Source organism: Urocitellus parryii, chromosome 7, assembly GCF_045843805.1.
Source record: "Urocitellus parryii isolate mUroPar1 chromosome 7, mUroPar1.hap1, whole genome shotgun sequence".
In the NCBI taxonomy this organism is placed as follows: domain Eukaryota; kingdom Metazoa; phylum Chordata; class Mammalia; order Rodentia; family Sciuridae; genus Urocitellus; species Urocitellus parryii.
The window spans coordinates 9,347,211-9,371,291 of record NC_135537.1 but is presented as its reverse complement, the minus strand read 5'-3'; the positions used below and the strand labels follow the sequence as shown (position 1 = coordinate 9,371,291).

The window sequence follows — 24,081 nt, the reverse complement described above, 5'->3', positions numbered from 1 at the left end:
TGATGCCATCTGTCAAATTGTGACATAGCCAAGGTGTTTGCCAGGTGCTGGCGCCATATTGTTTGTACTTTCCAGACCTTGGAACCCTGAGCCAAATAAACCTGTTTTCTTTATAATTTACCTAGCATCAGGGGTTTTGTTACAGCAATAGAAAATGAACTAATAAATAATTATAAAACATTTTTAACAAATACGAATAAATATTATTCTACAGTATTAATTGACAGTAATGAACAATGCTTTGTTTAAACATCACCACTAATGCAATGTGCATTATCTCTGAGCACTGTCCTAGGTGCTTTACTTACAGTAATTTACATAATCCTCAAAATAGTCTTTTGAAGCCTGAATTATTAGAAGTACCATTTAATGGGTGAGGAACCAAAGGAACAGAGAGATTAATAATTTTCCAAGTTGCACAGCTGCTGAATAAAAATACTGAGATTTAACTCAAGTCTTTGGATCCAAGTCCACTGGATTTCTTTCCACTGTCTCTACACCCATGGCAACATGAATCGCCAGGGCCTTTTTCAGAGACAGGATTTGATAAAGTAAATCTGGAACAATACACATGGGAAATCATCAGTAAAGGGCTGGAAATACTTGGGAATTAGGGCAGATTCAATTTTTAAATATCAAAATGCAGTTGATCATCCATTTGTTCATATACTTGTTGAGCATCTGCTCTGCCAGGTCTGTTCTAGGTGCCAGTGACAAGGAGTGTCAGAACTGAGGAAAGTCCCGGCTCCCCTGGAGCTTAAAGTCTTGTTGGAGAAAACAGACAAAGAAATGAACAACTGTGTATTTGAACTTCCAGGTGGTCTAAAGCCTTGAGGAAAGCTGCAGCAGAAGAGGGAAGGAGGTGTGTGGCAATGGGCAGGGTGCTTCTGAACACAGGGCTCAGGAAAGGCCTCGCTGGAGTGACACTTAGCAGAAACCTGAAGGAGGTGAGAGAGCAAACATGGAATACCTGGGGAGGACATTCCAGCAGAGGGGCCCTGTGCAAAGGCCCTGGGGTAGACAGGTGCTCATCATGTTAGTGAAATACCAAGGAAGCCAATGAGGCTGCAATGTTGAGAAAGCCAGTGGAAGAAAGATGACAGGGGCAGCCTATGAGGGGGCTGGCCTTGAACTCTGAATGAAATGGGAAAAGGGACCGTCTGGCTCGTATGAAGATGTGTTGAAAAAGGAATTACTGACTCATTCAGAGATGAGGAGGGATTCTTGGCAGGTAGATGGTACCCACTGATCTGTGTTTCTTCACCAGGTGGCCTTATCTAATGTAATAAGAGGCCATGGACGATGGTCATTGACGTTCTTCATATGCCAATCCTCAAAGCAAAGACTGACAAATATAAAAAGTGCCAGAGCTCGCAGTTCCACCAGCCAGAGGACAAGGCTGAGAAGAGAACCTGGGCGGCATGCTTCCCATTCCTCTGTAACCTGGGCAGTTCCCCTCCAGGCCTGGCGCCACCTTTATAAGAAGGCCACAGGGCCACTCCATCCGCTACTCACTCCTGCCCCAGGCAGCGGTCCATTCAGTGGTAGAGGGCAGACAGAGGAGGTGCCCACAGCTAAGCTCTAACCATGGCAAGTGGTGTCAGGGAGCTGGTGCGTGCTTGGGACGGTGATGTCTGTACGTTACTAAGTCCAGAAGGTACCAAAGACTGCTGCCGACTGTGCCGGGAACCGCCTAGGACTGCAGAGCCAGGGGAAGCCTCCTGAGAGGGGACTGCAGCTGCCAGCACCCACGGATGCCAGCAATAGGAAACTCAGCCTTGACCTAGGTGACCAGTAACGGACTGAGCCTGGTGAAACCTGCTCTACTGCTCAGCACCCACTCTGCACGGACCCAGACTCGTTTATGGTCAGGAGAAAGAAAAACAGCAATTTGACATCATTAAAAAATGCTGAATGAAGTATCTAAATAAGAAATATCAATTGCAGCATTTTGAGGAATCAATGTGTCCTTGGAAAATGGACACAAAGTTCATCATTGGATTTCTACAAATAAATATGTTATGTTGTGATGCATATAGGCACAAACAGGTCAGCCAGTCACAGGCTTATTTGCAAAAACCATCACAAAGAGGAAATTACCAAGTACCAATTCTGATATACTTTTATTTGCTTTAGAATATGCAAATATTATAAACTACTAAGACCTATCTTGGATATTTCTGAAAGTACTAAGTTTCACTTACCATGTTGACAATATTGTATGAATGAACTAAAATGATACCTGAGTGCCAACCTGCATCTCTTTTTTTAGGTGAGCTGAAATAATTTTGTTTGTTATTTAAACCTCTTTGAGTCAGAGTTTTCTGTTATTTGAAGCCAAATTCATCCTAATTCTACCAGCTTCTTTTTAATAAATTTTCTTGTGCACATTTAAGGCATACGACATGATGTTATGGGATACATATAGAAAGTGAAAAGGTTATTCTATTGATGTGATCACCATGTCCATCATCTCCCATAGTTGTACTTGTTTTGTTCTGTGGCAAGACAGCTAAAATCAACTAATTTAGTGTGAATTCTAAATAGAATACAAATTTATCGACGCAGTCCTCACATTATACATTAGATCTGTATTCTTGACCTCTGTTTCCTTACTTTCTCTCCACCCACACTTCCGGGAAACACTATTTTGTTTAGATTCCACATATAAATCCTATTAAGCAGTATTTTCCTCTCTGGGTTGGGCTTATTTCACTTACCATGATGTCTTCCAGGCTTACCTCAAGGTGACAATTGGCAAGAACTCATCTGGGGTGTGTGTATCTGTTTATAACTTTCAGTGATTTAAAAATAACTTTTGTTTTCTAAGCTTTATATACTTACAGGTAACTACTCATAAATTAAAAACATCTAATTTGGAGCAAGAAATTATTGTCTAAAGTCTAGTTTTTATTGACTACCTTTTTGAAGGAACAATAACATATGTTACTTTAACATAGTGGTCTAAAATCTTCACAAATGCATACCTCAAAGGAAAAACATGATTCGTAGTTTATTGTTGAGAAAACAATAAAATGTTTTTAGTCCTATATAAATCATCTTCAACCAAGTACTTCTAAAATGCTTTTTACTTAATAAGCCATTCGTTATAGTTTTCATTTAACATGAAAGGTTTAGACATCTATAAAAACAAAAAGGGAAATGTAAACAAAATGGTGTATTTATGTAAAAGACTCAACTGTAATGGCAGAATTTCTCTCATCAGTTGTGAGGCACCCTGCAAAAGGTACACAATTCATACCTCTTGGCTTCCCTTTAGGAGAATCCAGGGTTGCCAAGGACTCTGCCTTTTTAGTTAGAATTGCAGTTTCCAAGCAGAAAACAGAAGGCTGCTGATCAGCACATCATAGAAAGTCCCTGTCACAGTGCTGAAGGGATTACGTCATCTCTTAGGCTTCCCTGTGGGATACTCTAGTAGTGGAGAAGCATCCCTAATTCGTCCTGACCCCACAGGACAATGTGATTCTTATAGTTTTTTCGTTACTTTTATTGCTTGACAACAAATTTTATTTGCTATATTTTGCTTCCAAATAAAGATTCATAATTGATTACCTATAATTGCTCTTCTAGAAAACTGGCTACAGAAAAATGAAGGATCAGGGAATCACTGCAGAAGCCTCGGCGCTCAGTCAAGTTCGTCTTTTCTGCAGCAGACACGCCTCCCTGTTCTTTTCTTCTTGACAGCAGAACCCGCTTTGGACTGGTTTCTCAGTCTTCCCCCTTTGAAATCTGAGTGACCTAGATGAAGGTGACCTTGCCCTAGCCATGCGATGAGGCCTGACTGATAGAAACCACTGGATGGTACTGTCCCTTTGGCCAGAGATGGACTCAATCCCTCAGGATGCAGCCAATCAAGACTGCATGGCTGTTCAGCTATCTGGCCTCCTCTATCCAGAGGAACTTCTGACCCGTGGTGGCTAGAGAATTCTCTCCCTGAGTCTCTTTCTTTGACTCTCTCTTTCTGTCTCAGACAAGTTGAGAACAAGGAGGCGGTTGCCGGAGTTACCGATAGGGCTTGTCTCTGGGGAGGCAGCCGATCTGAGGACAGGTGGCATTTTAGAAGGACGCCGACCCTGCCTGCCGAGGGCTTCCCCATCTTCTCCTATCTTCTTGTAAGAGTTCTTTATGGTTAAAGCCAGTTTTATTTGGGCTTCTGCAGCTTACAGCAGAAAATATCCTAACTCATTCACAGAGCCCATGATGAGAAACCCAGATACTTTGTATGGAAAAATTAATTTTGAAAGCTTAATTTCCTGAAATTCTTTCAGGATTTTCATCTATAATAAGTCTTTCAGACTTTCAAACAAATTCCGTCTCAGATAGTCAACTCTGAGATCAAACTTAAGGAGTCTGAGAATCTAAAATTCATCAGAAGCAACCCTACCAGTCTTTAGAAGTTGTAAACACTATGATTTTAACCCACCAGGGAGGTATAGCCTATCTCCTCATCTTCAATTTTCCACTCGACGTGCAAAGAGTCTTTTATTCTGCTTCTTTAATGTTTCTTCTAGCTACACCGTTTATAGCCTCAGAAGCTTCCCTTGATTCTCCAGCCCCTCCAGTCTCTGCGATTGATTTGTCTGAATTCCTGTCTTCTCCACCCCACCCACTAGTTCATGGCCGCCCTTCCTGACAGCTTTCCAAGGTCTCCGCCTCACTGAGGGGGCTTTCGTCAGGACTGTAGAGGCCATCACCTCTGTGGGTTCTCAGACTGCCCCATTTGTGAGAGCCTGTTGCTGTGTCACCCACCTTGCTTTACTTCTATTCCCAGGACACAGCCTTCACCCTGTGTCCCTAAGCGTCCTGCCACATGGAGAAGAGCAGGCTGTCACCAGGAGACATTACCTCTCAAGACACCAGGCCGCCTGACTCAGGCTCTTAGAACATGGTTCCTGCAGGTAGCCCCTCACCGATCCTCATATGAATGTTCCTACCTCCTCAAAGGCATGGAAGGTGATACTTCCACAAAAGGCTGCCTCCTTCCCAGGTGTAGCATCTCAGTAAAGCTGACTTTCCTTCTCCCCAACAGCCATCTTAGAGGTTTTGCCATGAGATGAGCTCCTGGACTTGAGCTTAGTAGCTCCTTCTTTGCAAAACCATTTTTTTTCTCAGGCCAGGCACAGTGGTGCAGACCTGTAATCCCAGCAACTCGGGAGGCTGAGGCAGGAGGATAGAAATTTCAAGGCCAACCTCAGCTATTTAGCGAGGCCTTTAGCAACTTAACAATACCCTGTTTCAAGTAAAAAATAAAGAGGGGTAGGGAATAGCTCAGGGGTTAAGCTCACCTGGGTTCAATCTCTAGTATCTCCCCCCCAGCAAAAAAAAAAAAAAAGGGACAATTTCTTCTTTGGGGCTTCCCTGACACCAACACTCTGTCTTCCTGATTCATTGATGACTCATTCATGATTTCATGTGCTGGCTCCTTCCCTACTGACCACAAAATGAAGGCATGTCTCCCTGCTCCCACATGGGGCCTTCATATTCTCCTGACGGCCTCTTTTTCAGGCCCATGTTCATAACCATCATCTACATACCCACAATCTCCATTTTCACATCTCTGGTCGATTCTCCCCACTGAGCTCAAGGCCTGCCATGTTAGCTGGATGTCAATTTAAAATGGCCCCATCCACCCGTGATTTGCTTCTCCAAATCCTCCCTCAGTCTTTCCCATCTGAGGAAACGGCTCCAGCATACACCCATTAGGGAGAGTGTCCGTGACCTCCCCAACTCTCGTCTACACCCCTGTGAAAGTGCAGACTGAATTCAGTGACTGATCACTGCTCTCCCACCCAGCCGTCGTCCCCAACACAACCAACCTCTGCAGAGCTGTCTCGCTGTTTGTGCTGTTTCTAGTCTTTCTGCCCTTTGAGTCTTAATTCACAAAGAAGGCAGAACTGACTTTTTAAAACAGAAATCAGATCTTTATTCTGCTGCTTAAAGCCTACCAATGGTGTTTCCTGGCTTGGAATATTGCTCATGTTCTCTGTCTGGGTCCAGAGCTGGCTTGCTCCTGCCTGTGTTTCTGGCACCTTCCTCATCCACTTTCCTCCTCACTCATTATGTTCCAAATATCCTGCCCTCCCCCACCCTGTTCCTGGACCAGATATGAGGTGTCCCTTATCAGCTCATGTGTGAAACAACGAGAGATCCTAAGAGGTGAAATGATTAGACTTGGAGAGCTGCAGTCTCATCTGGGGATTGATCCACAGGTGGAGATTGACTGGGTCTAACTCTAGGCAGGGAGGGTGTGTCTGGAGGAGGCAGGCCAGGGGGACATGCCTGGGGGTTCACATTCCCCCTCAGGGGGAGCTCTCTCTCTGCTTCCCACTGCCACACCCTTCAGCCACGATGCTCTGCCTCACCTGGGCCCACAGCTGGACTGAACCTCTGAAGCCATGAGCCAACATAAACTTTTCGTCCTCTAAGTTCTCATCATGTACTGAGTCACAGCAAGACAGAGCGGACTAAAATACCACCCAGGTCCCTTGCGCTTGCTGCTCTTTCTGCTCAGCGCATCATCTCCACTCCTGGACCACGTCTCAGCTTAAGTGCTCTTTCCACAGGGATCTTTCCTGACCTTTGCTGACCTCCATGAGATCTCCAGGGGCCTGTCTGTGCTCTCCGTTGCTCCCCTCTGCCCATCGCCAGCTGTGTCTGCATCGCAGTGCTCATCTCCACCTGAAATCAACCTGCTTGCTTAATTGCGTGTGTTCTGTTCAATGCTAGAGAGTGGAGACCTTGCCACTCATCTCTGGGGCAGTATCTGGCTGCTACTCTGCACTCACTGAATGTTAAAGAATGAAAGTAAGGTCTACACCTTTGTCATTTTTCACCTTGATTTTCCCAGCAGTGCCTCTCTGGTTTCTCCAATATGTCCCCAATACCAAGATGCACCTGGAGCGGTGTTTCTTCCAAGGTCACCTGTTCATTTCCTGCTGCCGGCCTCCAGTTTTCTCTTCCTCACCCCTCTCACATGTCCTGCCACAGCCATGCAGAGCCACTTCGCAGTCACACACTGTGCACCGGCTTCCTGCCTCCTTGCCACATGGCCTCCCCCTCCTCCACGCATCACCCGCAACTTGCCCTTGAAATTCATGGTGCCATATTTCTTCTTCACCAAATTAGAGTCAGTTGCTCCACTATTTCTAGTACATGACTCCATTATTGCTTTTTCTCAGATTATAGCAAATTATTTTCTTTCAATCGTATTCCCCTAATAAATCATTAAAAACCCAGAGTTTCTTATTGTTCTTTAAGATAGCAACGGACACAACTTAGGCCCTCAACAATGCTTGCTAAATGGAACTAGATCAAATTGATCCCATTGCCATATAAAAAATACATATGTAACACCAACAATAACCACCTCCACCCCCTACTGAAATAAGAGTTTGAGATAAAGCAATATCTGGTGCGTAACGTAAAAACTATACTAAAATAACATGAGCAGTATTCACTGATTGCTAACTGTGCTATGAATGTTACATGCATTTTCTCTCTTAAAAGTGAAATAAGAATATAGAGACCTAGAAATGTCTATAACTTGCCCAAAGTCCCAAAACTAGTAAGCCACCTATTTGGAAATCAAACACAATCTTTTTAGAGATCCAGGTCTACTATCTCTCCTCTCAAGCTAATTTGGATAGAAAATACCAATCACCATGTAATAGAATGCTCAGTCGCACATTCAGAACCCTGTGACATATCCTCCCCACTGCCACCTAGACACTGGTCTTCAGAGATCAAAGAAAGTGGCAGAGAACTGCATGGGAAGTGAGGAAGAATGCACCACCCTGGCTCTGTCACACCAGCCCCAGCTCCTCCTCCTCGCAGACCTCGGTCCTCCTGCTGAGCTGGTCCCAGTAGATTTCCTGGTTCTTTGAATGAAAGCACCTCCAGCAGAAGCTGTCATGAGGCCTGACAGGTCAAGTTCCATCAGGACCCCACGTCATAGACTTGAGATCGACACACATGCGGTTCCCTACCTTGGGCATGCAGATCACCAAATGTCCTGTTGTCTGCGACCTTTTCGCAGAGCTGCTGTCAGGTTTGACTTCTGCAGGAAGGACAAGCTGAAATGGCTGAAAACAAGCAGGAGAGATCAGGACCAAGGGCATGTTACTGAGAGTTACTTTGAGAGATATTTTCATTACAAGTTCAAGATGCACTGCTCAATTAGGAAGTGTGCCCAAACTTATTAGGAAAAAGTAATACCTGAGCTGGGCTTAATCTCTATGAATGTTTTACTTATTTTAAGGAATAATCTAAAGGACGGTCACCAATCACAAACAGTGAGACACTCATGGGTCCATTTATACTAAGGAGTAGTTTATAGATATACATTATGGTTCCATGAATGAAATCACTGACTAACTAGATATTTATTAAACTTTATGCATGGACCACCACACATGTGGCATGCTATCAGCTTTTAAAAAGCCCAGCTCGAGACAGAGTTACACTGCTCTGTCTCAGGCTATGCAATGGTCAGCACTCATTTGCACTTTATACCAATCCCATGGCATAATTGTTTTTTTTTTTCCCACTAATATTTGCAAATTCTGAGGCAACACAGCTCAGTTCAAGGCTTATCTTTTAAGACTGTTAAGAGTCCCAGGGTTCCACTTACCTTTCCTTTGACCATCACTCGCACATAAGTTGGCTGCACGTCAACCTCAATTAAAGACGTGTCCATATACCTTCAAAACCAAACAGACCCAATATTATAATTTCCAAAAACAGTAAGTTTAAATAAGTAAAAATACAAATTCACACTTAAGCCCATTTTAAGTGAAGAAAATTTAAAATCTCCATGCTAAACAGTTCTTTAAAAATTAGTTTTTAATTAATCCCTAGAACAGAGGAATTCCAATATATCAGCAATTTCATTTTAAGACCTATAAGTATACTTGGCATTGATTGCCCCTAACCCAAAAATATCTGAGGTCTAAAAAACCAGAGGTTTGCCAAAAACAGCTTGCCATGTGCTTTCATGAATATTTTATTTTAAGCCCCTGCAACTCAAATAGACAGGAGTGCTGAAGCCACCGGGCCTGGGCCTGCAGCCACAGTGCTGCCTGCTCAGACCCTCTCCAGACCTGCAGCTGTTCTGCAGCTGTGCTGGGACCACCTCCCCTGGAAAAAAGCACGCTTCCTCCCTCGAAGGACAGCCTGCTGCCAGTGATGACAGTGACCCCAAGATCAGGTGGCCACATTTTCCTTGTCTCATGAACAAAGGGAAGACCTCCATTTCACATTACTCATTAAAATAAGTGGTTTAACTGAATAATTATCTGTAATATATTTTAAAATACCGATAGAGGACTTTAGAACATACAGCAATGATTCAAAAAACACCAACATTAAGGCAGGTAAGTCAATATGGGGGTTGCAGGCCGAGGCTTTGGAGTCACACAGCCTTGTGGGAATTGACTTCATGGCTTCCTGCTTCCTTACCTGGGTTCTAGTTCCTAACCCCTCAAAACCTCAGTTTCCTCATCTGTACAGTGAAGCTACTGACCATGCCTCCCCCTAAGAATGCCTGAAGGCATGTGCACGGTGCCTATCTATACTTAATGAAGTAGCACTATATGTGATTTCATAAAATAATTTCATAATAATAAAAATAGGAACAAGGTCTCTTACAACTTAATGTGTAATGTTGCCCATGGTTAGGGCCCCCTAACGTGTTCGTCTGTTCCTATCTGCAGGACCCTTCTCTGTCTGAAAAGACCAGTTCTTTGTAGAGCAGGCTACTTCTCAGACTTCAGTTGTCACTGCCCATGTCAGCAACGACCCTGACCAGCCCCCTCCACCAACCACAGACCCCACACAGCATTACGAGCTCTCTTCTCCTTCTGTAAGACTCGTAGATGTCTCTTACTATCCACCTTCCCAGCCATAGGGGAACTTTGACGGTATACAGAATATGCTTACCGTCTTTCCTCGCCCAGCACACTCTAAGTTTCTACAGATAAGTGCTGAGTAAAGCCAGGAAGGATACATGACTGAATGAATTTAACTTCATGTACATTTTCATGTGCCAAGATAATAAGGAATTTAAATGTAAGTTAATTGGACAGAATCATGAGAATAGAAGGGGTTTACCATATAGGAGAAAGACACCACCCCGAAAATCAGACGTGGGGAAGAGGAAAGTTTCCACTGTAGAAACCTTATCATATATATGTGTTAGTTGTGGATGGACACCATACCTTTATTTTATTTACTTACTTATATTTTGTGTGGTGCTGAGGATAGAACACAGGGCCTCACACTGAGCCCCAGCCCCAGCCCCTGCAGGAAACTGTTAATTTTTTTTTATTTTTTACTTCTGAATAGACAGCAGCCAACAGAGCCACAAATGAAGGGGCTGTGTGTACCATTAAACTGCAAAAAGGAAAAAAAACCCTAAAAGTGGAAAGGAGTTCAAAGGATGAATCGTGAACACTTAACGAAACCCAACAGAAACGGCTGCTTGGGGAGGTGTAGTGTTAGAGGACATGAAGCAGCTGGGAAAGCACTGGAAACTCGTTAAAAACAGGTGACAGGCAGCAAGTGGTTGGTGGGTATGGGGAGTGGGAAACACAGTTCCCATTCACAAAATGAGAGCTGAAAACCCTGCTAATGTCCCTCAGCTGGTGAATGAATAGACAGAAATGTGTCATCTATCCACACAATGGAATACTATTTGGCCAGCAAAAGGAAGGAGGTATTTGATACATGCTACAACAGGGATGGACCCTGAAGACATTTTGGTGAGTAAAAGAAACTCACACATAGGCTGCGTGTTGTATGGCTCCATTCATATGAACTATCCAGAACAGGCAGATCCAAGAAACAGAGCTGGTCAAGAAACCAAGAGTGACTGCTTAAAGAATATGGGGTTTCCCTTAAGGGTAAGGAAAACGTTCCAGAGCTAGACCATGCTGATGATTATACAACACTGGGCATACACTAAATACCCAGAGTTGTGCTTTGAAACAGTTGAAAAGGTGAAGTTTAAGTTCTACCTATTTTACTACCATTAAACAAGCAAAGACCTACGGCTTTACGTTCTCACTTCTGTAGCCACGATTTGCTTTGGTGAGACTCACCCTGTGGCAATGTACCCCTCCTGGGTAGTTCCAGGTCAGTCGCTCCTCCTCCCTCCCAGGGTTACCGAGAAGTTCAGTAGAACAGAGCACGTTCTCCAATGTCACCGATGACACTCACCCACCTTCACTGACCCCCACGATCGCCCTCGATTCTCATTCTAACATATTTGTGGAGGCCACGAGGTGCCACCAAGAGGTGCCAGGCACGGACTAGTTTGGTGCTGGAGACGAACAGGCAGAACAAAGCTCCTGCCCCGACCTCAGCTTTGTTAAGACACAGGTCCATTTGTCAGATAGGGACCCAAAGCAGGAGAGGTGGGGAGAGCGCTGGGCGGGGCTACTCCTGTTTGAGTCAGACAGTGGGGCGGGCCACCCTCTCCATAAGGTGACATCTGACCAGGTGGCTGGAGGACAGGAGGCTACAAGTCACAAGGACACTGAGGATGACAGCAGTGCAGGCAGAGGACATGTGTGTGAGTGGACCCTGAGGTGACCCTCAAGGAGAGAGGTAGTGTGACTTGTGACAAGGAGGGGTACTACGGGCTGAGGGCGGAGGGTCAAAGCCATGGCGTCTTAGGAAGAAGAGAGGAAGGGTGCTCTGCTGTGGTGACGAGAGGCAGGCAGGACACCCTGGCCACCTGCCCTCGGGAATGAGGCGTGGGTGAGACCAGGGGGAGGAGGAGGGACAGGCAAGCTCCCCGGTGAGCAGCCTCAGGTCTCCAGGGGCCCGAGGAGGGGCCTGACCACCTGCAGCTTATTATTATGTCAAAGTGTTTGGGGAAAACACAGAGGACTATGGAAGTGAAGTGGCAGTCTGAAGAGCAGAGAGGTCCCCACTGCTGCAGCATCAGAACACCGCAAAGCTCTGCGAATCACTTGACTCTGGGCTGTTCCCGAGTTGATGGTCGTGGGACTGTGGATTCACTCATTTTGCCTTTCATTTTCATGCTTTAAAAAATTACCGTAAATTCTGTCTTGAAAAATGAACTTTTCCATTTAACCACGTGGCAAACCAAATTCCATTTCCAAATGTTTCAGAACTCAAAGGTCTGCTCCTGAGAATGCAAGCAAGGGAATGCCACGAGATGAGTGCATAAGGAACTGGTTTACCTGTAGACAGCCAAGTCCACGATGATCTGGTTACGCTCTTCATCATCTTTCAAAGAGAAGTCAAGTCTGAAAAAACAACACATTGGGAGAATGTCCTTCAGCCACTGTGCTGGTGACCTCACCACGTAACCAGGAGTAAATTCGATAAGAATCTAATGAAATTCTCCAATTACAAGCCTACTTTGGTAGTTGGACAGTAAAATAGCCATATTTATTTGTAAGTATCCACAGAGACGTGCAACATGTCACTTACTTCGCGTCGTCTACATGTGAGACTCTTAAGGTAAATGACATGCAGAAAATCAGCTTTGGTGCAGAGATGGGGACATCTGGTGGCTGAGGTTCCCTTCCTATTTCACCCAAGTTTGCTGGGGGCCACCGACAGCACTGCAGTTACTCAGGGAGACTCAAACGGGACATTTGCAGTCCTTTATGCGACACTCTATTCCTTGGGTTTCAAGAGCGCTGTCGTCTTTCTTTCCCTTGCCACTTGTCCCTTCTTTTGTGACTGACCTTTCTTTTGCCCTGGGAAGGTGGAAATGCTGCCAGTCATTTGTTACTCCATTTTATGGATGAAGAAACAGAGGCAGGATTTCAGGACTGTAGGTCTTTCAACAGGACTAGACTGAGTCATGGGTAGAACTTCCACGCTGTTAACACTCTACCCACAATTCCTTAGCAATTCAATTTTCTTTTGAGCACCTCACTAATCCAACTAAGAACCCAAACTAAATTGTCTGGAAAAAACAACTGCAGATGTGGCTGCCAGCAGTGGTCGCTGGGGCGGGCCCTCTTATAGCTCCCAAAGATCCATGTCTCAAATGACCTGTGCATTCCTTGTCCCCTACAGGAGCCGTTTTATGTCCTGTCCCTTCTAGGTGGACTCTTGTTCCTCAATTCCCCTGCCAGCCAGCTTGAAAACTCTCCCTTAAGAGAATGTCACTGAAAGTCACTTTCAGAGAGGTTGCTGTTCATCCTCACTTTCTGTCCCCCCTTTGTCCCTGGAAACAGAACCCCTAGGCAAGTGGCTTAAAGAATGAAGACTACACCTTCCAGCCCCGTGAACTCAGGTGTGGTCATGTGATTTACACAGTTAGGGAATGTGTCGAGTGGCACTTTCTAGGACCATTCCTTAAGCAAGGGAGTGGGTGCCCTCCTGCTGCTGCATCACTCAACCGACAAGACCAGATTGTAGGAGGCCAACACACAAGCCACGCCCACTACCTAACAAGCTTCTGGAACTGTCTAGGCAAGAGGGAGTGCTGGCTTCTCCTAGGGTGGTAGTGAGGAGGCGACGAGGAGCAGCGAGAGTCTGGGTTCACTGCAGGAAGGGCTCCTGAGGTTCACTGATCAGAGAAGAATCCAGGACACACCCCAGGCTTTGGTCAGCCAACGGGTGGGTGTTTCTCAGGGAGAGGCAGAATGGTGGGAGACCAGGCACATTAGGGTGGGGGGTAGTGGAAGGGAAAGCTAGGACTCTGCATCATATGTTTGTTATTTTACATCAATATAGTGATGGCAATGTCCTGGAGGAGGACAGTGACCACGAGGAACTGGGCAGTAGTGGAGGGAGATGGTGAGTAATCAGTTCTTCAGGGACTCTTCCTAAGTACAGTGGTTACAGGGGCAGGTACAGTGGTCAGTGTGAGAAGAGTGGTGGTCTCACTGGGGGTCCACAGAGGGGTCTCAGTGGACTTTTAGCTCCACAAAGCAGCTCCGTCACAGCGTTGCCTGCCTGCAATGCCCGGCCTATCGGGACCTGCACTCCTGTCTGTGGGATAAAGAAGGTGTATGTGTGGTGGGGACTGCCATGGTGATTGCCATGGTCAATCATGGTGTATGATTGACCACGGCGATCACCAGAACTGGGTGCGCACGGGTGGCACACCAGACTCACCCCTGACGGCTGTGTGAACTCAGGCGAGTCACTTCACCTCTCAAGCTCAGGCTTAGGAGCTGTGGAAAAGAAACCCTGCCTACCATCCAGGATCGCCACGAGAAGGAGCGATGCCCGGGAGCCACGCCACACTCTGCCTCCCTCACGGTAATAACAGCAAATTAGATGACGGACGCAAACAGGCTTGGACTAATGAGACGAAGCGGAGGAGACCTGCTCCACAGGCTGATCTCCATTTAGGCTCTGCAAGGCCTTTCAGCCCACGTTCCCCTTCCCAAGTTGCAGACAGACAGAGTAGATCAGATGTGATTAGACTTGAGGATTCCCAGCTTGAATAGTTTTCCTCTCTAATTAAGTTTATTGAGATATTTATTCCAATTTCTCTCCCTGGCTCTCGAATGCTTTGCAGATGTGTTCCAGAGGATAATGTAGAGGTAAAGGAGAATTGTAAGTATTCTCAGCCAGCTTGTTCGTGGCAGAATTTAAAAATTCATCAAAACAATAACAGCACAGTGGCAATTTTCAGGCATAAAATTGTATGTAGTCCAAAGTTTCATGGAATACATAAGTAAGTAAGAATTCCATATGGCAAGGTCATTTTCTGGATGTCAAGAAAATCATGTACTTGAAAACATAATAGATGCTTGGCTTTTAAATGTACACAAAATGACATTATTACTAGACTCAGCCAACCCGTTGAGAGTGGTCAATTTACTCTTAGCCAAGCAAACCTGTCACTGAAGCCATCGTGACCACCACCCACCAGTGTCTCCTCCCCAGGTCCTGCCCTGTCCTCACGCACTTGGGCTCATTGACATTCAGGGCCTTCCCATCTTCAGTGATCAGAGTCCGGGCCGGTTTCATATTCTTCTTTTTTTCACTTAATAGGGGGTAGGTGGGGACAGGAGGCAGTGGGGAAGGGAGAATAAAGAAAGAGAGCATAAAATCAATCAATATGTTTTTGTGAAACAGTTGAAGAAAAATTGACCATGTATATCAACACACCAACAATTCACTTATGAAGTCAATTCCTTTAATTCTATGCTGGGAATTAAAAATCAAACCAGATTTTTTATATGGTTGTATCTAAATCTGCAAAGCAAAAATGTGACCAAGACAATTTGCCAGATAATTTGAATGGGGGAAGAAGACTCTTTTTGATGAAATGCCCATGAATATTTAAATGAGTCTTATTTTATGCATGATTTACCCAGATAACTGTCAATTCTCCATTTGTGTGTAGAGCTTCTGCTTCAGTTAAAAGTATAATTTTTAAAACACCAAGTAGAATCCATTCTGCAGACATAAAATTACCATTACATAGGATCTATATAAAAAGACATTTCTCACAGCATTATTTGTAGTGGCAAAACCCAGAACTATTGTGGATATCTACCACTGGAGGAATGATTGGGTCCATCATGGTACATTCACACTAAGAACTATCTTATAGCTATTAAAATGGGGTTTGCTCTTTCCATAGCAACCCACAAAAGCGTTCACGATGTATTTAGAACAAATACATAAAATATAAGTCTTCTGTTTTTTTTAAAGACCCCAAGTCCTACATTTGCAGAGATGACTTACACAATTATAGAAGGAGGAAAATGTGTGGTGGCATTGACCCAAGTCTGTTAACTTCGGGAGAGGAGGAAAAGGAAAGAGCAGAAAGGAGAATATTTATGGAATACGTGAAGTAAATTTAGTCTGTTATTTTTATTTTAAAAAATTACTGAAAAAAAATATTTTAAAAAACTTCAATAGGCACATGTGGACAAGATCTAGAAGATGAAATGGAAAAATTTGTTGAGATGATGGGATTGTAGGCAATTGTTGGCCTTGAATTTCTATTGTCCTTTTAATAGAGATTCTGCGTCAGCCAACTTTATTTAAAAATTCACTCACATTCTTCTGCATCTTAAACTGAGCCTCCAGATCTAATTAAGCTACTATTTCAATGACTCAGGACAATTAAAGGGTATCCAGAAATATCTGGCTTCACCCGACACTCTCTGGACAAGAGCTGAATTAGGATGAGGCTGGCCTGGTCCCTGCCTTTCCCCAGCTGGTGAAAATACCAAGCGACCAAAGAGCCACGTGTCCACGGGCCCATGGATTAGGCAGACTATGGCCCACTAGGCAGAGAGACTCATCCCTCCATCCAGCTCAGCCCAGCTCTTGTAGGTGTCAGAGAGAAAAACAATTCTGCTGATTTCAGGCTCAATACTATACAGATCACCCCCCCCCCACACACACACACACATATAAACATGTGCATGCACACGTGTGTGCATGTGGAACGGGGTAGATATGTTAGAAATACCACATACACACATTCTGTTTCAAGTGACTCTGAAGTCTGCAAAGGGTTTATCTGATTCTCTTAACAGCACAGTGGGTGGTAAAACAGGTGGAATAAGCCTTGCTTAACAAATGAGAAGGAAGGTACTTGCCAACATCACAGAGAGAACCAGTGACCAGGTCACAACATTTTCTGATGTTATTCCAGTGCTCTTCCCAGAGCAATGGTGACCTCTCTGCATACAAAATGCCATGTTTTACAAATAAGTGATTTATATAAAACATGATTCTCTACTGTTGCACCATCCTATGTTTCTTACTAATGAAAAAGCTTTATGAAAGCAGAAGAGATTTCTAAATCCTTCTAGTTGCTTTTAGTTGATAATCATAGGGGATATATTGTGTCTAATTCATCTCATTGCCATGTAGATTACTATATTTCAGAACTAATTGATCATATTCTCAAGCTTGTGCATTACAAGTATTCCCAGAAGTGATATTTTTAAAAATCATTTAAAAATATTTTACACATTAGACTTAAGCAATCACGTGAAATAGAATGACACAGGCCAGGTCTATCTTCGGAAAATAACAGCTTAAGCATCCTAACTTCTAGCAAATCATAAAAGTTTATCTAAACACATCAAAAGTGGAATCATACTGTTAAATATCCTAAAAAGTTATAACATAAAAATAAAAAATAAAAATAATTTTAATTCTTCATTTTGAAAATTAATAGAATAGACTCAAAGGAGCTCATTCATCTCACAAAACAACATTTTCCTCCGTACCATGATAACGAGTATTTCTAACCTAACCCATTCTTAGCAGATACATATAAATGGTTTAAAAAGCTAAAGATATACAAATAAAACCTGAAATTTCATAATTTGTGATGTTCTAAAGAAGGTATTTAGATGTTAATGAATGTAAGTCAATACAATTCAATAAAATGCTGTGTGTAGGAAAAGCAAAATCTTTGTGTGAGAGCTAACAAAGGCTTAACACCTGATGGATAAAATAATGTGTAATTGTAAAAATATAACGTAAGAGTGTTGCCAAACTCTTGGTGATAAGGGAAAAAATGGAATACCTTAATTTTTCCTGATCTTTTCGTTGTTTTTCCACATGTCTAAGAGTTTCCAATCTAGATTCTGGAGTATACAAGGAAGGTTTATTCCAGAATTCCAGGTCATCTTCACTTTCATTTAATTTCTTTTTGTTGTATTCCTCTTCTTGTGTTTCGGGTGCCTGGAAGTGGTCTATGGTCTCTGAAGAAGATGGGCTAGGAAAATCCAATAAATACGGAGCACGTAAGACCAAAAATGGACCTATGAGTTTCACCCTTAATGCTGCCCCTTAAGTATCTTATACACCTATTTTTCCTCATCAGCATGTTGCCTTTGACTGACAATGTGTCTCAGAGGGTCTAAGCCAAGTTGGAGGACATACTTTTACAGGACTGAGACAGGCCCTGGTCCTCTATCCTCAGAACATGTTGTATCAGATTCGAGGGCTCCTGGTCCTGGTGATGTGCTACCTGGGAGGACTTGTTAAACAGTCCAGCTGCCTGGCCCCCATCCCAGTGCCTTCAGTAAATCTGGAGTGGGGCCCAGGTATCCTTGCGTATTTTGCAGGGGTTCTGATGACAGGCAAGCATCACTGAGCCGAGCCATCACCTCTCCTGCAGAGCTGCAGCCATCAACGCCACCCTCCCATGCTGCTCCAAGTGCCTGCTCACATTACCTCCGGGTCCTTTAATGATCTTCTACCTCCAAAATTTTCTTGAGGGAAGCACAAGGCTTTCTGTGGTGTGGCCTCTGCTTGCTTTAATTTTCAGGGTTAAATTCTGATTTTATGACTTTAATATGGTGATGGTTCTCTGATTTCTCTTTTATCCCTGTTTGTGAACTGTCCGAGAATCAAACATTGTCTCTATACATCACGGAATGGGTATTACATGTGATATTAGCATCCATTCAACACAAGCTCAAGAAATATTTGTTGGGGATCTCCTGAGTGCCAGGCATCAGAGACAGGGTTACAGAAAAGACAGAGCAGGACACTGCTGTCAGGAGATGAGTCTATTCTAGTGGAGGGAAAGTGACCTCGTTCCAACAATGTACACTGGGTATGATCTCTTGCCTCTTCCTGGAATATATACTCTGTTAGAAACTGATATTAAATGAAAAAGTTACCTGAAGCTTTTATTACCAAGTATTTCAAATAGTAAGTACTCAGTAAATATTGATTTTGTTGTTTTTACTGAAATGAGATAACATAAAAAGTTTGCTTGGTTGATCTGAAATGAACTAAGATGTTTTTTCAAGGGATTATCCTAAAACATTGGAACATGAAATTTAAATACTATAAATATATTATTGAATAAAATTATGCTTAGATTATTTACATATTATAAAATGCAACAAGGTATCTTAATAAGTAAAATAATATAAATCACTGAAAATAGACACTTTCTATAATTCTTTATGGTACTGAAAACAATCTATGAAGGGGATCTAATATTCTAGCTAATTGTTACTAAAATATTGGAACCTTACTTAAGTGACTTCTTCCTGGAAAGTGACTACTTGGTCTACTTTCACCTTTGCAATCTAAAATAATAGTAGGAAAAAAACTAGAAAAATAACTGAATTTAAGAAAAACTATCAGAAATGTCAGCTAAGAAACATAAATCTTCAAAGGCAAAACACACATAATATACGTAGCTGAACGATGGATGGAGCGGACAAAGCACATCAGGGTTTGAAGAAAAAAAAAATCCCCTTTGACCATCCCCTCCAAACTTGCTTTCTCAGAACCTTCTTCTCAACCATTTGCAGATCCCACAGTCCTATCTGCACTCTCAACAAGAGTCTCATGTCTGCTAAAAGGTATTCAAAGATACACAGTTTAAGGAAAGCTTCAGACTTACCTCCCTCTCCCAGCAACCCCCGCCCCCCCACCTGGCCCTGGGAGATGCCTACTGGCTACTCCACCCCTCACTGCTCCTCTATTCCTTACCCCTGTGTCCTAGCTCACTGGGGTCTTTGGGGTCCCCTGCCTTCAGGTTCTGGGCTTAGCAGGATGGATGGGGGAAGTTGGTGAGCATCTTTCCTGTGGCCACTGCTGTTACAACCTCTCCATTGCTGCTCTCTCTGGGGCTGGTGCCCAACACTGGCTTCTCTGCCTTGCCAGCAGCTTGGTTGTTCTTAGACAAACCATATCTTGCTATTTCTATTGATATATATGTATTGTATATATGTATATATGTGCATATATATTATTGTACATATCTGGAGAGTCCTCCAGACATGGCTCCCTGTCAAAAACAGTCAATGGACCACCTGGCTGGTCAACTCCTGTGACAACTCCTCAGCTTATGCCACTGGAGATTCACCTCACAGTTTCTTACCGTCGTCACCCTTTACGACAGTCCCACCTGGCTCCTTCCACCACTTGTACTTGGCCTGTGGGACAGTCTCAGATCCTTGGCCTGAGAAATGCTCTCAGTGTGAGTGTTCCTACTAATGCCCTCCAGAGGTGAGAGGTGCTTTTGGTGCTTAAGTATCAACATCTCTATCCTGGGAAGAGGAGCACCCTGCTGCTCCTCCCTAGCTAGCCAATGACTCACTAGTCCAGGGAGGCCCCTCCAGAACACTCAGGCTTTGCTCCTATGGGCTGGATGGGGTGAAGGTGGTGAAGGACCAGCCAGCCTGGCAGGGAAAGCAGATAAGCATCTGCAAGAAGCCCAGGTACAAGTTTCTACTAAAATACAAGGAAAGGATGAATTTCAATTTGTGTGAGTTTTTATAAACCAAGATTTGCAAGTAATCCCCAATAAATGTATGTGCCTATTATAACCTTGAAGCAAAACAACCAGGAAAAAATACAATGAGAAAAGGACCTAATAGTATAAACTCACGAACACAGGCTCAAAGGCAACAATAAGGTAATAATAAAATTAATGTAAAAATGCACTAATAAACATATTACAGATAAAGTGTGTTTATTCTAGAAATTCAAGGATAATTTGATATTTGAAAATCTATTAATGTGATTCAACACATTAACAGTAAAACATAATTGTCTCAATAGATATAGGGAATGCATTCAATAAAAATCCAATGTATGTGATGATTAAAAATCTTCATGCCTTCTTCTTCTGGGGGCTAAGACAGGAAGTCAGCAGATTCGAGGACAGCCCTGACAACTTAGTGAGACCTTGTCTGAAAAATAAAATAAAATACAAAAATAGACTGTGGATGTACCTCAGTGGTAGAAGGCTTGCCTTCCCTGTGGGAGGCCCTGGCCTCAATCCCCAGTACTGCATAAAGGAAACTTTACCAAACTACAAAGAAATCATTTTACTTAATGACAAGGAATTGAAAATGGTTTTTTTAAAAAAGTTTTTTGGTTATAGATGGGCACAATACATTTATTTATTTATTTATTTATTTATATGTGGTGCTGAGGATCAAACCCAGTGCCTCATACCTGCTAGGCAAGCACTCAACCACTGAGCCACCACACCCCAAAGCATTTTTTTTTTAATTGGGAATGAAATACTGATACCCCTTCTTACTTCTGTTATTCTATCCCATATTGAAGATCTTCCTGGATACCATAAAAAATAATAATAATTATAAAGCGGAGGCAGAAGGATTGAAAAACTTTTTTAAAGTTGCTATTTATAAACTATGTAGTTTCATTTTTTTAACACAGAAAACTCAGGTTATCCTATAGGCTACTGCCACTTTTAAGGAGGTCAGCAAGACTGTTTAATACAGCATCAGTATCCAGAAATCATTTGTCTCTTTATACATCAGTAAAAACCAATTATATTTTTTATTCTATTCTACAAGATTCTTAGGAATAAATCTAATGAAAGATGATGTAATACCTTTATATGGAAAATTCAAAACCCTAGTGAAAGACTCAAAAGAAGATATAAATAAATAAAGAACTATTCCAAAGTTCAGCAAGGAAAGAATCAATACCATGAAGATGTCAACTTTGTGCTAATTAAATTAAAAGCAATTCCAGTTAAAGTTCCACTAGGGGGTTGGGGGAAATTTGATTAGTGGATGCTAAAATTCATGCAGCATTTCTTTACCCAAAGAACGAAGATCAGCCAAGATCATCTTGAAAAAATGAGAGTGTCTCCTATCAAATATGTAATGAATATACATATTTAGAGAAATTCAAATCAAGTGGAGGGGCTGCTATGCAGCAGCCAAGGGGCACCAGAAGTACACCCATAAACACAGGTTTAGAACGACCTGGTGAGGACGACACTTCTTATCAGTGGGGAAAAGAACATCTTAATAAGTGGTGAGGAGCTCCGGGCTTCCTATCCAGGGAGCATGGAGCACCCTGCCCTCAGTGCCAACAAAGGCTCATTCCAGATAGTCAGAGATGACACTGGGGTTAAGGCGAATTCCATTAAAAATAAGGCAAAAATAAGTTTGAGTACATTCATATTTTTTAATTCTACAAGTAGAAGCATTTATAATTAAAGACACAAGATAGACTGGGAGAAGATATGTGTAAAGAATTTGTATTCAGAACATTAAAAAACTATAAATCAGGAAGAAAAAACTTGCAACTTATTTAATATAAGCAAAAGACAAGGATGGAGGAAACATGAATGGATATAAACATATGAGAAGATAATTCAAATTCATTCTAATTATACAAATGCCAATTAGGTTAAAAAAATTAGGTGCTATTTAATAAACTTTGTTAACCATATTTTAAAACAATGCAAGTGACCATGCACAGAGGGACGGCTGCTCCAGGGCTGCTCAGCGGGCACTCACGGGGAGGGCCTCATCTGTTAAAGCCGTGTGCATTCTGATCTGCCAGGGCCAGAGAACCACTGGCTGCTAAATATTTTGAATATTATCTCTAGAATAAATTAGAATTTATTCATCCAATGAAATGTTTGTTATTCCATAATTAGGATGAATGAATTAGTTTCACCTGTCTTCTTCGGCATAGATCTCAAAAACATGTTGAATGAAAAGCAAAGCTACAGAAAGATACCATTCATAACAAATACATGCACACTCACTCACAAACTGCTCTTGTTTAAAGAGCCAGAATCATGTTTTAAGGGCATCAAAAATAATATATATTGAGGTCAATGTATATCAAATATATACCAACTTCAGGATGGCAGACACCTGAAGGAAAGAGCTGGATTCTCAGCACGCTTATAACTCTCTTAATGGCATTTCACTGTTCTTTCAAAAAGATGCAAAGCAAACATAAACAATTGTCATTTATCAACTTGGGTAGTGGAATTATAGCTTCCTATCTAATTACTTTTAAGACATTTGTCTATCTCTGAAATATTTTATAATCATATTTTCTGAGAGAAAATCTGTTATCTAAATATTTAAAGCTTTCACTGTATGGAATCCAATCAACTGACTACAGTTTCAATTCACTTAAATAGCATGAAAAATTCAGATTCATAAAAAAAGATCAATTAGAGGGTTATTAATCTCATTAAAAGTATATTCATTATATAATTCACAAAACAGAATGTTTTGTGATGCAATCAGAATTATTCAATTTATAAGCATGTGATTTGCATTTAACTTTTCTAAGATATTCCTACTTTATAAATCAAAGTACACCTGTTAATTCATTTTTCCTGTACATCTTTTATACAGATTTCTCTGAGGATAATTTTAGATGCAAATTAAAGTTGCTAGTTAGAAGAGACACTTTTCTCTAAGGGAAGAGAGCCTCCTAGAACTGTCATGAACTATGGGATGTTCCATTTCCCCCTCCAAAATTATATCATACTTTATTCTTCAAATTAATCTTCTGCAATGTAAGTGGTACTGTGAACACCTTGGGGAAAGGACACAGATGGCTGGCCTAATAAGACTTAACTAGAAGCAAACTCAGGATTGACCTACGGAGCAGTGTGGATGTCTGTGTACCAACGCCCGTCAAAGCCCGGGTCCCTCCGCTTCCTCCTGTCTTCCTTGTCCTGCTGCTCCTCCAGCTTCCTCTGGGCCTCCTCTTTGTCTTTGGCTCTTCTGAGGCAGTAAGCTTTTTCCTGCTCTCGGACTTGCTGCTCAACCACTGGATAGTTTTGCAATGCCTGGATCCTTTCTGAACACTCTATTTCTTTGCCATCCAGCCACTTCAATAAAAAACAAAACAAAACAACAACAACAGCAACAAAGCACAATTATTCAAAAGTAGGAATGCAAATGAAACCCACAATGATTCTGAATAAAATATCTTGAAATTAGAAATAATAAGTGTAGCATAGTGATAGAGAATTAATACAAAGTAATTAATACAAAATATCAGAAACACTCCTCTAAATCAATGTTTGTTTCATACAATTAACAGTTTATAAAGCACCTTCACTGGTACTAATAATAAACAGTCCTTCTGTCACAATTGGGAATTAATGCAAAACTCTCAAAATATTGATATTAATTTATAACTATTCACTATATTAAAGATTTGAATACTTAAACCAAATTGCAGCTCCAAAGCAAAACAATGACACTTCCCAAATGCTCTCTACAATCAAGACCTTGAATCTTCACCAAATTGAGCTCAATACAAATGAGCCCATGTTCTACCCTTGACAATTAGATACAGAGTGAACTATTGTTATAG

The 24,081-nt window shown here is 42.3% G+C and overlaps 1 protein-coding gene across 3 annotated transcripts in view; it reads right to left on the bottom strand.

Annotated features, from left to right (window-relative positions):
* Window positions 1-24,081, bottom strand: part of Dnaaf11 (dynein axonemal assembly factor 11) — an 83,182-nt gene that overhangs the window by 28,845 nt on the left and 30,256 nt on the right. Inside the window, exons 5-11 of one of the 3 annotated variants that reach the window (XM_026407753.2) lie at window positions 23,361-23,590; window positions 17,519-17,710; window positions 14,927-15,004; window positions 12,228-12,293; window positions 8,651-8,720; window positions 7,993-8,102; window positions 3,679-3,689 (exon numbers count right to left, since the gene is read on the bottom strand). In XM_026407753.2, coding sequence (XP_026263538.2) covers window positions 3,679-3,689; window positions 7,993-8,102; window positions 8,651-8,720; window positions 12,228-12,293; window positions 14,927-15,004; window positions 17,519-17,710; window positions 23,361-23,590 — 757 coding nt within the window. The remainder of the gene's footprint in view (window positions 1-3,678; window positions 3,690-7,992; window positions 8,103-8,650; window positions 8,721-12,227; window positions 12,294-14,926; window positions 15,005-17,518; window positions 17,711-23,360; window positions 23,591-24,081) is intronic. The other 2 variants (XM_077801087.1, XM_077801088.1) reach the window with 2 other exon arrangements.